Genomic DNA, 15,323 nt, shown 5'->3' on the forward strand with positions numbered 1-15,323 from the left:
CTGAACTTGGTTACAGAAATGAGGCTGGAGATAGAATGATAGAATTCTGTCTGTATAATCAGTGTATTCATTGCAAATACCTTTTATAAGAAACACAAATGGTGACTATCAACATCGACTTCACCTGTTCTAATAGCCTACACAGGAAAAATATAGATGGAGAAGCCTAGTAATATCAGCTGTGAAAACTTAGGCCAGGTGCTGATTGTGAAACAGACTATCAGCTACTCATATGTGAGTTCAGACTGAAGCTAAAGAAAAATAAAATCATCAATAGCCAAAGTTTGACCTTGAGCTAAAGAAAATCATATCCACAAGAACCAAAGTTTGATCTGGAGTCTATCCACTAAAACTATTTCAGGAATAGGTTTGAAACTTTGAACACTAATGAGCAAAGACGAGATGAGCTGTAGGAAGATATCAGTAATATCGTCTATGAAGAATGCAAAAGGACGAAGACAGAAGAGGAAGAAAAGATCAAGATGGATTTCAAAAGAGACACTGAATATTGCTCTAGAGTACTGAGAGTCCAAAGCAAAGGGGGAAAATCAAGAAGTTAAGGCACTGAACAGAAGATTTCAAAGAGCAGCTTGGGGAAAAGACAAAGCAAAGTGTTATAATGAAATTTGCAAAGATCTGGAGTCAGAAAATCAAAAGGGCTGAACTTGCTCGGCATTTCTTAAGCTGAAGGAAATCAAGGACAAGTTTAAGCCTCGAGTTTCAATACTTAAGGATGCTGAGGGCAGAATGTTGAATGACCCAAGAAGTATCAGAAGAAGATGAAAGCTATACACAAAGTCACTGGATCAGAAATTCTTCTGCCTGACACATAAGAATATAATGAAACAACAATATGATCAAGAAGCAGTGGTGATGGAGGAGGAAGCTGCTCTTCAAGAAACTGCAAAATACTAAGCCCCACAGGAATTGATGGAATACCAATTGTTATATTTCACTAAACAGAAGTTTCTCCAGCCTTGTCCACCAGGTTGTGCCAAGAAATCTGAAAGACAACTACCTGGTCAACTGATTGGAAGAGATCTGTCTTTATTCCCATTCCAAAAAAAGGTGATCTGACAGATTGTGGATATTATTTAATTATATCACAAATACCATATGAGACAAGATGTTCCTGAAATCATCCAAAAATGACGGAAACAGTACATCAGCAAAGAAATACCAGAAATGCAAGCTAGGTTTAGAAGAGGCCATGGTGCTAGGAACACCATAGTCAATGTTGTATGGATCTTGGCTGAAAGCAGAGAGTACCAGAGGAATGTCTATCCATGTTTCATTGACTGTGACAAGTTATTTGTGTGGATCACAACAAATTTTGACTTAACATTGAAAGGAATGGGAATCCCAGAACACCTCACTGTGCTCAGGTGAAACCTATACTTGAACCAGGTAGCAGCCCTCAGAACAGCAAGGTTCAAAAATCAGAAAGGAAGGGCATCAGGGATGCATACTGTCTCCTGTTCAGTTTATATGCAGATCAGTCAGGAGGTTGGATTCTGTTAGGAGCGATGTGGCATCAGGATTAGAGGAAAACTCATCAATAACCTGCGTTATGCAGATGACACAACTTTGCTTGCTGAAACTAAGGAGGACCTAAAACATTTGCTACAGAAGGTCAAAGACTGCAGTCTTCAACATGGGTTGAAGTTCAACATCAAGAAAACAAAGATTCTTACCAGATTCGCCAGTTGTCATGCTAGAGAAAATATTGAGATTGTTAATACTTTCAGCTTGTGTGGTTCCACAGTCAACATTCTTGACACCAGCAGTCAGGAAATCAAACGATTAATTGCATTGGGAAAATCTGCTGTCAGGGACCTCTCCAGAGTACTGAAGAGCAACAGTGACAGTCTAGAGACTAAGGTGTACCTGATCTAGGCCACGTTCTTTGCAGTTTACTTGCTGTGCAGCAGAGAGCTGGATAGTGGCTAAGGATGATAGAAGAAGAATTGATGCCTTTGAGTTGTGGGGTTAGAGAAGAGTGTTGAACATCCCATAGTCTGCCAAGAGAACAAACAGGTCCGTTCCAGAGAGATTGAAACCAAGCTGCTTCCAGAGGCAAGGAATTTGAAGCTCACTCTCACATATTTTGAGCATGTGGCCAGGAGGGACCAGTCCTTGGAGGAGTACATCATCATGCTCATGCTAGGAAGGGTAGAAGGACAGTGCAGGAGAAGACAACCCTAGATAAAATGGATTGTCTCAGTGATTCAGATAATGTGATTAGGTGTGTTGGAGGTGAAGAGATTGGCTCAGGATAGGGCAGGGTTCAGAACTATTGTATATAAAGACGCTGTGAGTTGCAAGCCACTTGAAGGCACACAACAACATAATTTATTCTACTACCTATAATATCTACTACATCTAATATAATACATCTTTTATACTGTAGCAATTCTTACAGTGAACGATTTTCATTGTTCATTATAAGAGTTGCTTAAATTCTTCAGGGATCCTTTATTATTTCTTCATTTGTATACAGTAAAACTCACAATTTATGGTGTTGAGTTTTGTGTGTTCCAACAGGCACATGGATTGTGTATCCATCACGACTCACATAATATGGAATCATTCCACCACCTAAAAATATATCCTCTTGCTGCTGCTTCTCTGCCTCAGCTCCTGGCAGTCACCTGATCTGTTCTTGCTGCTCCTCTTCATTTCCCTTTTTCATAATAGAATATAGTATATTGCTCTTCGGGTTTTGCTTTTTAGACCTGTACATGAGATTCAGCCATACTGCTGCATGTGCCAGTCCTTTCTATACTGAGTAAAATCACATTCCTCAGTCTTCTGATCCCATTCACAAAGCCATCCTCTTGTTTAGGTTTGAACTCCCTTTTTCTGGTAGGGAGCATTGGTGGCAAAGACATCGCTCTGCTAACCCACGTGCAGCACCTCTCTGTGTGTTGGAGGGCACCAGTGATTCTGAGGGAGAGAAATGTGTGATTTACAGCTTCTGACAGCCCTTTGAAGCGTCATCTAGGAGTCGATTCTTATTCAGTGACAACGAGATTGAGAAATCAATCCATTCTAATAGTGATGTTTTTACTTTTTTATGAATTCCTCATTGTATTAGTTTTGATTCTATCTTTTGTGCGTAATCTTTTCTATTTTCCTGCTTTCGATACACTGCTTCCTATGAAGATTTTAACGTGTTTCGTATTTCTTCCCATTTCAGAATTAGATTTAGCAAAAACAAAAAGGTATTAAAAAGGGTAAATACTTCAGACTGCTATGTATTTTCACCCCAGGTTGCACAGTCCTGTTAAAGATGGTCAAAATTCTTAGTGTAGCCGCCTTCACGTGCCATTTCTCATGTAATGTAAAGAACAACCTTGAGAGGTATATACCAGTATTCAGACTGCATAAATGAGAGAATAGAAACTTGTGAGTTAAGCAAATTGCCTAAGGATACCAAGCTAGCCAGTCATAGAGTAGGCAACCACATCAGGGTCTTGTGACTCATCTCATATTATTAAAATGTTCATTATTGTGAGAAGAGTGTCAGACTGAATTTGCAGCTTTTATTTTATTTAATAACAACATAATTTTCTTCTAGAATGAAGAAAATGAGAAACAAAAATATTCAATGATGAGATGTACCATTATTTAATAGAGTATTATGTAACTGTAGCATTGTCAGGATTCTGTACGTTTCTGTGGGATATTCATATATTAACTAAGCAAGTGAGTAAGCAATTTAGGAAGCAGAATTAATTTCGTGCAAGGCAATTTTAGAAGAAATTTCATTTTGCTAAAGACTTTATTAAGGTTAAATTGCTAAATCAGGATCCCTCATTAGCATCTGATTTTATAGCAGTGTTCAGCACACAGTGGGCTGTAAACATTTGTTGAATAAATAACACAAACACTGAAGATCCTTCAGAAAACCCTCTTGGGGTTTTGAATATTCATGTGTCATCCTCTTGCTTACCTTTCTTAACAATGGTTACTTAATGTATTATTTATCTCTTCATAATTGTGTTGGAACACTTTTTTATAAAAAGATGGTGATACTGCATAAAATTCTAGTAAGTTCTGCTAGGTGTAATCTATAATTTTAGTCTTTACCTAAGTTTCCTGCTTGTTTCCTGTTGTTGTTCTTATGTGTCAACTTGAACTGACTCAGCTGACACTGCAACAGGTTTTCAGAGGCTGTAAATCACAAAAGACGAGCTGGTGGATTCGAACTGAGTGCTTTTGGTTTGGCAGTGCAACTACTAATCACTAGGCCCCCAGAGTTCCTCCTTGTGTACTTTGCATCGTGTGATGTTTTTATCATTCCCTAATGTCACCCTGGACCTGCCAAGTTGTGCCAGGATACCCGGAGAACAACCACTTGGCCAACTGACTGGAAGAGATCTATATTTGTTCCCATTCCAAAGAAAGGTGACCCAGCAGAGTGTGGAAACTATAGAACAATATTGTTGATTTCACATGCAAGCAAGATTCTGCTGAAGATTATCCAAAAATGACTGGAACAGCGCATCAGCAGAGAATTGCTAGAAGTCCAGGCTGGGTTTAGAAGGGGTCGTAGTACTAGGGATATTGTAGCTAATGTTACATGGATCTTGGCTGAAAGCAGGGGATACCAGAGGAATGTCTATCTGTGTTTCATTGATTATGCAAAGGCATTTGACTGTGTGGACCATAACAAACTGTGGCTGACTCTGAGAAGAATGGGAATCCCAGAACACTTGATCGTGCTAATGTGAAACCTATACTTGGACCAAGAGACAGTAGTCAGAACAGAGCAAGGAAACACTGCATGGTTCAAATTTGGGAAGGGTGTACACCAGGGATGTGTCTTATCTCCATACCTTTTCAACCTGTATACAGAACAGATTGTCCAGGCGGCTGGGTTCTATGAGGAGAAGTGTGGCATCAGGATTGGTGGAAGATCTATTAACAATCTGCATTATGCAGATGACACAACCCTTCTTGCCAAAACTGAGGAGGACCTGAAGTGCTTGCTGCAGAGGGTCAAGGACTGCAGCCTCAATATGGATTGAGGCTCAATATCAAGAAGACTAAGATTCTCACCACTGGACCAATTTTCAGCATCAGGATGGATGGTGAAGAGAATGAGATTGTTCACAACATTAGTTTGCTTGACTCCACACTCAACACTCATGGCACCAGCAGCCAGGAAATTAAAAGACATATTGTGATGGGAACGTCTGCTGTTAGGGACCTCTCCAAAGTACTGAAGAGCATTGGTGTCACTCTGAAGACTAAGGTGCGTCTGATACAGGCCATGGTCTTTGCAATCAGTTTTTATATGTCAGAGAGTTGGACAGTGACTAGGGAGGATAGAAAGAAATTGATGCCTTAGAGCTGTGGTGCTAGAGAATACTGTTGAATGTATCATGGACTGAGTGCTAAGAAAACAAACAGATTCATTGGGGAGGGGGTGAAACCAGGCTGCTCCTTGGAGGCAAGGATTCTGAGGCTTCGTCTGACATACTTTGGACATGTTGTAAGGAGGGACAGGTCCTTGGAGAGGGACGTCATGCTTGGGAGGGTGGAGGGACAGCGCAGGAGGGGAAGAGCCTCTATGAAGTGGATTGATTCAGTGACTGGAGTAATCGGGATGGGTGTGTCAGAGACAGTATGAGTCGCAACCTACTCAATGGCACATAGCAACAACAAAAACAATGTCTCCCCATATCATTCTTGGGTTCCTATTTGATTAGCTGACCAAAACTGAAATGTATTCCATTCCTCTCATTTGCTGATTTTATATATTAATGATAGAGGTTAGGCAGAGGTCCTTGATCAAAGTTAGAGTATAATAAATATATTATTAAAAGGTAAAGAGGTCAGACTATTCCAGTTTGACATTATGTTGGAGGGACTGTAATTTGTCAGCACTGTGAGCTGCTTCTGTGCTTACTGCTTTGTCCATTCATTCACTTTCAGTTGACATCTAATAATATCACCGAGGATTTTGTGTTCATAATTCAGGAAAAGTTTTTAGTAATGTCTTCTATAAGTAACTTTGTACTTGGAATTTACGGCTTGAGTAAATCTCTACGAGCAAGTTATCTTCAACTATTGCATTTTGTTGGCTATCTAGAATCAGAATCATTTCCTTAACATTTTTATTTAATAATTTAACAATATAAATAATCTTCTCACGCAAGGTATCTTTAGGAAACTATTTCGAAGTTTGATTTATAAGAAAAAAAATTTATTTAAATACCTCAGTTTTTATCCAGAATGTTCTCTACAGTTTTCATATTCTTTATTTTGTCACTATCAAAGACAGTTTATCCTAACTTTTTTTTTTTTTTCGTTTTCACATTCTGTAATTTTTTCTAATGAAATTTTATTGTGGTGTAGATCACATTTTCCTTTCAGTTCACACTCACTTGGTCGGGGGGTGGCAGGGTAAAAGAAGTCCTAAGTGGAATTGATTAACTGAAAAGCAAATAAAATTCTTTTGTGTATGTGTGATGAAAATACACAAATGAAAATCACACAGAAAACGAACAATTTCTCTTTTAATTATAATTTTTAAAACTTTTTTTTTACTTTTAATGAATGATTCACAGAAAAGTAATGGGAATAATTCTGTATGTTTAAGTCTTTGCATTTCTACCTAACATTCACTGAATGGCCAGCAAAAACATATGCAAGGCAATAAATAAGTAAGGATTTTTTTAAAAAAAAATCAGGAAGTAAGACTTTAAAAAAATTAAATCATTCTGTCTTCTTTCTGTGTCATTTGATGTCAGGCTGTAAACATTTGTCACACATTTTTCTGAGTTCTGGGAGGATGGAAATGAAAAGTTTATTTTTATCTACCAATTTTGTGGTTGGTAAAGTAGAGAGTCAATGAAAAAGGTAAATCCTCTGTGAGCTGGTTTGGCAAGAGTGAGTACCCAGCGCACACAGACACAGATTGGCAATGAAGGTGGTGTAGCCGGGGCCTTGCTTTGTTACTCTGTACCTAGAGCTGCTGCATGTTGGAAGAGACTTTTGACTCTGAATGCATGTGCGCGCGCACACACACACATATACATGTATCTATCAGCCTATCTAAGAATATAACCAAGCGTTTCTGTGCTTATCCAAGGCATTCCATGTTATTAACTCTTTTTTATCCCCTTAGTAATCGTCCAGCACTGGTGCTATTATTATTTCCATTTTAAAGGTAAGGGAGCTTAACTTCAGAGAGTTAGCCTAGGGGAACCAGACAGAAAATGACACAGCAACATTAAAACTCAAATTGAATAATTCTGAAGTAGAGATGGACGCCTCCAAGGTGAATATGCTTTATGAAGCTTACGAGAGGATGCTTGATTTTCAAAGAATAGCAGACAAGTCACAGACACAAAGCTGGAATGGTAAAAGTTGAGATGTGTGGTGCTTTTGAAGAAGACCTAAGTTAGATGTAGCCATGTGTGGTCTTGTTAGAGTTACCAAGTCATCTGAATCCAGTTCCTTAATTTCAGAAATTAGAACAAAATTCTTCATAGGATTTGAAGAGTAAATAAAAGAATGTCTGTCAACTTATTTTGTAAATTTATTGCAGGAGAATGCCAATTCTCATCTATGTTTCTTTCCGTCATCAAAGCCAAAAAACAAAACAAAAGCTGATTGGGTAAAGTGATTTCTTTTTCAGATATTTTCAACTGCCCTACTTATATTTTATTCTTTTATGTAATTATTTTAGGGAAAAGTCATTCCTGTCTTAGGTAGAATATTTTTCTCAGAGGTTTTGAAATCACGTTTCAGGAACAACCAGTTCATAGACGTGACTTTGATCTTTTTGTGTCTGTAAGTTACCTTCCCCCCTTTAGTTTCTTGAAGACTTTATAAGAGGTACATGAGTGTATGTGATGGTAGTAGGTTTCTGTTTTGTTTTGGGTGGACACAGGAGAGGGAGAAAGCTTAGAAGTGAGTAATGGTCACAGTTTTTAATCTCAAAACAAAGAAGTGCGCTGACAGCCAGGATTCATAATCAAACAGGTTTGTGTTAGAGGATCCAATAGGAGCCAGTACGTTCTAGACTGTTCTTTCACCAAGTCCTGTGCATAGACCAGTGGAATCAATGAACTTTCCTTTGTATGTGTTTGTATAGATATGTAAAGCACTTGCCATGGCAATGTTTTTCACATGCATGATTCAGCACCATTAAAGATCATCAGTGTGCAGCTGTCACCACTATTCATTTCCAATCTTCCCATCACCTTTTAGCTCATTATCCCCTAAGAAATAATTCTCCCTCTTCTATTCTTTCACCCCTTTTTACTGCTAACACACGTTAGTCTATATATACGTCTGCCTAGTCTAGATAGTTCATACATATGAAATCATCCCACATATGTGCACGCGCGCGTGTGTGTGTGAGAGAGAGAGAAATGCACGTGTGTGTGCGAGAGAGCATCAGCAAGATTTTGGCTTTCTTTCCAATGATTATGCTGGTAAGTTAATTCCTTACCAGGGATATTCTCTTGTTCACTGCCACCTCTCCAGAACCTAGAATGATGACTGGATAGATATTTTATAAAGATGTGCTGAATGAAAGCATTTATGTTAAGCATCTTCATAGTGTTTACTGTGAAGCCTTCTTAAACCAAATTTAACATAGATCTCCTGTACAGCTATGCCTCTGTGCACATTGATTCTCTTAAATCCAATCCTTTATATCTCATACTTGTCTTTCCATCTCTATTTCCAGTCCCACTTTCTTCATACAGTCTTTCATCTCTAACTTGAAATATTTCAGTCTTTACATTGACACCCTTCAAATCATAAACCCTCTAGTCACACTGTGGTATAAATTTAGTTGTGCTGCTGTCCTGCTAACTTGTCAGCATTGTTTCTTTCCATCTTCTCTTAACATACTGTTGGTACCAGTCACTTGTGAGATATTACGTCTCTCTGAGAGTGTTTGTGCTTTTTTTTTTAATGACAAGAGGTCCAAGAGGAGATAAAAACAAGGTTAGAGCCATAATTTCAAATTACCTTTGATATGATTCATAAAATAGCATGACTAGAAAGAGACAGAACAGCCAGAACAACCATTTTCTTTGCTACATTTTATAGCTAACAGGAACATGCTTCCAAACTAGAAATTCAACAGAAAAGATAAACAATATTTTACTTTTTTCTAGAGTGTTTTGGTCATGATAATACCTTTCTATTTGTGTTTTGTTTCTTTTGTGGATATTAGTGTTTAGTTTTTCTTTTAGTGAATTGAAAGCATTCATTGGGGTCATGTTATACTTTTTAAAATGGAGGTCTCATATATTTATATCTAATTCATAGGGTCACTGTGCATCATAGTGCATTCAGCAGCACATAACAACACTCAAAAAATCAACAGAAACAAAAATATCAAAATGGCCTTCTTTCTACATAGCATCCTAACCTTTTAGCAGCGGGAAATGGTATTTCTGAAAAGAATGATTGCCAACTTAATTGCCTTTGTTATTGTGGTAGGATTGTGGTATATAATGTAGCACAAATAATATACTGTGACATCAACACTGTGATCCAAAAGTTCAATTTCAATTTATGTGGATTTCATTTTAGTTCAGTTCAGTCATTAGAACATTGAGTTGAGGATTTATACTAAGAGTTCCCTTCTAATTTATTTTCCTTATTGTAGTGTTTAACTTGTAGATATTTTTTAAGACCATTTGATTCCTAATGAATGCTTAAAGGGCCTTATTAATGACATTGCATATTAAAGTAGAACCAAATGAAACTTTCTGCTTGAAATGTCAGATACACAGATTGAAGCCAGCCAAGCAGCTGGAAATTAGAGAAATCCCTGGAAACAAGGAAGCCAAAGACAGCATGGGGCCTCCTTTCTCTGCTTAAATCCTTGGCTGATTGGCACATTAGGGAGCTCTAGTGCACAAGTGGTAAGAGGCAGTGTTGCTAACCTCAGAGTATGTGGTTCAAATCTTTCAGCTGTTCTATGGGGAAAAAGCCCACCTGTGAGATTTACTGTTTCTGAAAACCCATTGAAGGGTCAGTTCTGACTCCATGGTATATAATAATAATAACAACAATGGCTTAGTGGAAATCGTCAGGAAGAAGGTATGAAAAAGCAGCACTTTAAGTTAGAATTTATACTTATAATTCATTAGAGAATTGATATTTATACTTTTTATTCATACTTTTAATCCATGCAAGGAATCATGCTTATTGGAATAAAAATGTAGAAATCATCATAGAATTTAGTGTCTCTACAAAGTAGTCTTTACAATCCCCTGTTTTCTATATTAGAAAATTAGACATAACGTGAAGAGAGTGTAATTCATACTCAAGAAAAAGGAAGTTAGTCTAAACCAACTCTTATTTAGACCAGATTTCAGTTTAATAGGCAAAAATGTCAAAATAGCTATTTTAAGTTACTTCATAAAAATATATAATTAATAAATAAGCCTTTTTAGTACACAGATGTGATCATGTAAATAAAACTAGAAATCTTACAGCTGAAAAATACTTTTACTGAAGTAAAATAATTTGTAAACAACTGAAATTAATTTGCTATCAATGGTAAAATTAAAGCTTTTCAGAAAAAAAAAAGAATTTTGAGGAATTTGTATTTGCTAGTACCTGAAGTGCTTGCTGCAGAGGGTCAAGGACTGCAGTCTTCAGTATGGACTGAAGCTCAGTGTCAGGAAGACAAAGATTCTCACCACTGGACCAATTGGACCAATTAAGAAGAGAAAGATTCTCACCCCTGGACCAATTGGCAGCATCAGGATGGATGGCAAAGAGATTGAGATTGTTCACAGCTTCAGTTTGCTCGGCTCCATGGTCAACACTCTTGGCACCAGCAGCCAGGAAATCAAAAAACGTATTACGATGGAAAAGTCTGCTGTTAGGGACCTCTCTAACGTATTCAAGAGCAACAGTGTCTCTCTGGAGACTAAGGTGCATCTGATACAGGCCATGATCTTTGCAATCACTTGTTATGCATCAGAGAGTTGGACAATGACTAGGGAGGATAGAAAGAGAATGGATGCCTTTGAGCTGTGGTGCTGGAGAAGAGTATTGAATGTACCATGGACTGCCAAGAAAACAAACAGATTCATCCTGAAGAGGGTTAAACCAGGCTACTCCTTGGAGGCAAGGATTCTAGGGCTTCATCTGACATACTTTGGACATGTTGTAAGGAGGGACAGGCCCTTGGAGAGGGACATCATGCTTGAGAGGGTGGAGGGACGGCGCAGAAGGGGAAGACCCTCTATGAGATGGATTGATTCAGTGACTGGAATAATCAGGATGGATCTGTCAGAGGCAGTGCTATTGGCACAGGATAGAGCAGGGTTTAGGGCTGTTGTACATAGGGTCGCTATGAGTCGCAAATGACTCGACGGCACATAACAACAACAGTACTTCATCCTTAACTTTCCTGATAATTATCTACAGTAATAGCAGCAAATGTGATTTTTGCTGTTTTATAATGAAATTTGTCAGCATTTGAGGAATTTTACAGATCTTACGCAGAAAGAGCCATTTAAAGTGCAAGGTAAAGCAGTAGGTTTTAGTGTAAACAGAGTATAGGATCTCATCCTAACTAAGTTCTGATGTGAGAATTTTTTTTAAAAAAATTTTTTTTCATTATTGTTTAACTTTTCCTCCATGGCTGTTTAACTTCCATTATCAATATCTTTCTAAATCCTTTCTTGAATCTCTGGGGCTTTGAAAACAATACATACACATTTATACATATCTTTCAATACCTGTATTTTCTCTGTCTGCCTCTCTCTTTTTGGTTTTGTGTGACTCACTACTGTTGAGTAAGAACCAACTCAGAATTGACGCTACAGTAGGTTTTCAGAAGCCTCTTTCTCCCTCTGGACCCCTGGAGGATTAAATCCATCTCAGAGAGACGCCACCTTTGACTTAGCCAGAAACCTGCTGGAGGGTCAATTATGAGTTGACATTTCTGACTCAGTGGCCATAGACTATGTGTCAGACAATGTTTTTTAAATCCATTGACTCCTGCAACCTTTTTTAAAAAACAAACTTGACAAGGTAGGTATTACCAACAACTTTTTTGCAAGTGACAAATTAAGAAAAGCACACAGGGTTCAGAGATTAAATGACTTGTCTGGGGTCACACACTAGTAAATATCAGAACCAGGATTCTAAAACCTGGAATTCCTTTCCACTGGGGTTTTTATTCATATGTAAAAATATGCAAATCTCTCATTTACTCCAATGATGATAAAGAATTGGATAGCATTCTTTTGTCAGTTAATAAGTCCACATAGGGAAACTTCCAGGTCATCTGGATTATCTCTGAGAATGGGATGACAAGTATACCCAGAAAATTGTTGTTGTTAAGTGCTGTCAAGTTCAGTATAATGACCCTATGAACAACAGTTCTGTACTACCCTATTCTGTTCTCATCATCTCTCGCATACATTAGCACATTAAATGTGCTTCTGATATACATACAGTCTGAACAGGATAAAATTGATGACTGAGACTTTCTAAAGATTAAATTCCTGTGTGCATCAAAATCTTTTTCCAATAGAGTGAAAGAAAACCTACTGACAGGGAGAAACATTTAGCAATACCATTTCAGACAAGGATTTCATAACAAATGTTTATAGAATACTTCTGGGCTTCCAGAAGAAAAAGACTGATAGCCCGATTACAAAATGTGCAAAAGACATGGAAAGACTTTTCACAAAGGAAGATGTTCAGATGGCCAATTGACATATGAAGAAATGCTCAAAATCACTAACACTATGAAAGAATGGAAATAAAAACCATAATGAGATGCCATCTCACCCCAGAAGCAGCGGCAAAATTTACTAAGACCGCAAACAATAAATGTTGGAGACGATGTGGAACTCTCATACACTGTTGGTGGGATTGTAAAATGGTACAACCACTCTGGAAAACAGTTTGACATTTCCTCAAAAAGCTGAACATAGAAATTCCATGATGACCCAGCTATTCCACTACTAGGAAAAAAACCTCAAGGAAATTAGAACTGAGACACAAACAGAAATTTGCACACCAGTGTTCATAGTAGTGCTGTTCACCATCACAAGAACCTGGAAACAGCCCAGATGACCAACCACAACTGAATGGATTGAGAAATTTTGGTACATTCATACAATGGAATACTATGCAGCATTAAGGAGCAACTATTTCAAAAAATACTGCATAACTTAGCAGAGACTTGAAGACATTATGCTGAGTGAACTATCTCGGTCTCATGAGGACACATACCACATAAGACCATTATTTAAATATAGAAGGGTAACTGTAAAACGTGTGGGAATCAAAAAGGGAGAGGGTAGGAGCAAAGGAGTGAGGATACGTAGCGGCAAAATCACAAGGTTGCACAATTTGGTGGGTGGAAGTTGGGGGTAAAGGAAATGACCAAGATCTGGTGGAGACCTGAAAAGGCAGAGTAATTATGGGCAAGGTCTAATGGTGATTAATTTGATGAATCATAATAAATGTGAATGAGTGCATGAAACACAATGTGAATGAAGAATAGTGTGAAGTGTAGGGCAAACCAATAGAAAAGAATTTTTAAAAAAGAAAAAAATTTGTTCTTCTGGTGAGGCTTTATTAAAGAAAAGAAAAATGACCACGTGATTGAACATTGGGAGGACAGTGCTGTTTATGCCATGGATAGAACTTGTCTGAATTCTGGTCAGCCAGATACAGTGTGTTGTCAAGTACACTGCTTGATATTTCTAATGGCAACCTACCTCCACCTTCTCCTCCTTTGATACTTGTTTTTAAGCCTTTCATTTTTACTAGAGAACTTTACCAGGAATGTAATAAAGCACTAATTCATGTTTTTGCTACTTTTCTTTACCTTTTTTTTCATGCTCAGAGATTATCAAGGGAGAATTGTTCAAAAGGTGTTAAGAGGCTTTTAATATGGTCCGCACAGTCAGTTACTGTGTTGTTCTGAGTTGTTATTCAGTTTCTGGGATAGAACATTAAACAAAAGAGCACTGAAATCAAAGAATCATTGAAGTTAGTTTGGCTCACATGGTGTGAAAGAATTATGAAAGTGGTAACTGAAAGAAATTCATCCAGATTCCCTCCCCCCGTCTTGTTTATAATATTCTATTGAATGCACTTGGCAATAACTTTAATAAAATTTTTATCTACTATGTGGCATAAGTTAACTACCTGAATTTATAAAGGATATTTATATGTGTAGTGAGTTCATTTTCACACTGAATTAATACATTCTTTGACAAAACCCCATCTATTTGCCGTGCCATTCTCAACTTCTCCTATGCACTCTTTTCCTTCTTTCCCTCTGCCGTCTCCTCAGCTCCTCCTTTTTCCAAGTCTTGCTTGGATTTGAATTTAAAAACAAAAGCACCTTTATATAAATAACCTTGTATAATTCCAGTTGTATTCTCAGATTTAACACTATTGTGATGATAAAGTCTCCAAGACAAATGTTACTGCACTCTGTCTTCAGGCTTTTTATATTTTTTGGCAATATTTTGGTGGTTTTGGAGCTAACACATGGAGAAGAGCTCTAACACAACTTTATCTTAGATTTTGGTTGCTTAGTGATGTAAGTCCAGTTACCTGGGTGGACTGAAACTGTCACTCTTTCTCGATATTGAGTTACAGGGACTTACCAATGCTTTGCTTTCTGAAACATATTTTATGTTGTTACATTTTTTAAATGACTTTGGTTTTTCTTTATCTTTGTAAATAGTTGAGGTTCTGAAAGTCACTTAGAGACTGTTATATAATAAAAGCTCTCTAATTTGAAACTCTCAATTAGGGGGTATATCTGGACCTAGAAATAAGACCTAATTATTCATCAATTCAGTTCTTAAACTATAATTTCCCTTGTGGGTTTGTTTGGTTTTTTTTTTAAGACCAAAGACGAAGAGGAAGCCTTTCTGGACTGGAGTGATGATGATGATGATGGATTTGACCCCAGCACACTTCCAGATCCTGATAAGCTCAGAAGCTCTGAAGATTCGGATAGTGAAGATACAGAAAATAGTATCAGGTGAGTTTTAACATTGGTAACAGTAAGTATGTAGGACTTCTCCTCTTACTAGATCCAGGAGTCATTACAATGAATATTACTCTGAAAGATACTTCACTTTTACTAATAGCCTAGAAAGTTCTGCTACTGGCTGGTTGTTTGTTTTTTTTCCATTCTACCTGTAAATCATTCATTCTGCAAGTATCATATGTTCTTGTGATCATTTTCTTTAAAAGAGAAACAAGCAAATAACCAGAAAGGACCATTGCTGCCACTCACAGTGGTCTGTGGGACTTAGTGAACTTGCTGTGCAGGGCTGTAAATCTTC

The 15,323-nt window shown here is 37.6% G+C and overlaps 1 protein-coding gene across 1 annotated transcript in view; it reads left to right on the forward strand.

Annotated features, from left to right (window-relative positions):
- DDX10 (DEAD (Asp-Glu-Ala-Asp) box polypeptide 10) overlaps positions 1–15,323 on the forward strand; it is a 224,382-nt gene that overhangs the window by 186,211 nt on the left and 22,848 nt on the right. The window contains 1 exon segment of the mRNA XM_006899049.1: positions 14,880–15,016. Coding sequence (XP_006899111.1) covers positions 14,880–15,016 — 137 coding nt within the window.

The sequence above is a fragment of the Elephantulus edwardii genome, unplaced genomic scaffold, assembly GCF_000299155.1.
Source record: "Elephantulus edwardii isolate Elephantulus edwardi_28Jun2011 unplaced genomic scaffold, EleEdw1.0 scaffold00245, whole genome shotgun sequence".
In the NCBI taxonomy this organism is placed as follows: domain Eukaryota; kingdom Metazoa; phylum Chordata; class Mammalia; order Macroscelidea; family Macroscelididae; genus Elephantulus; species Elephantulus edwardii.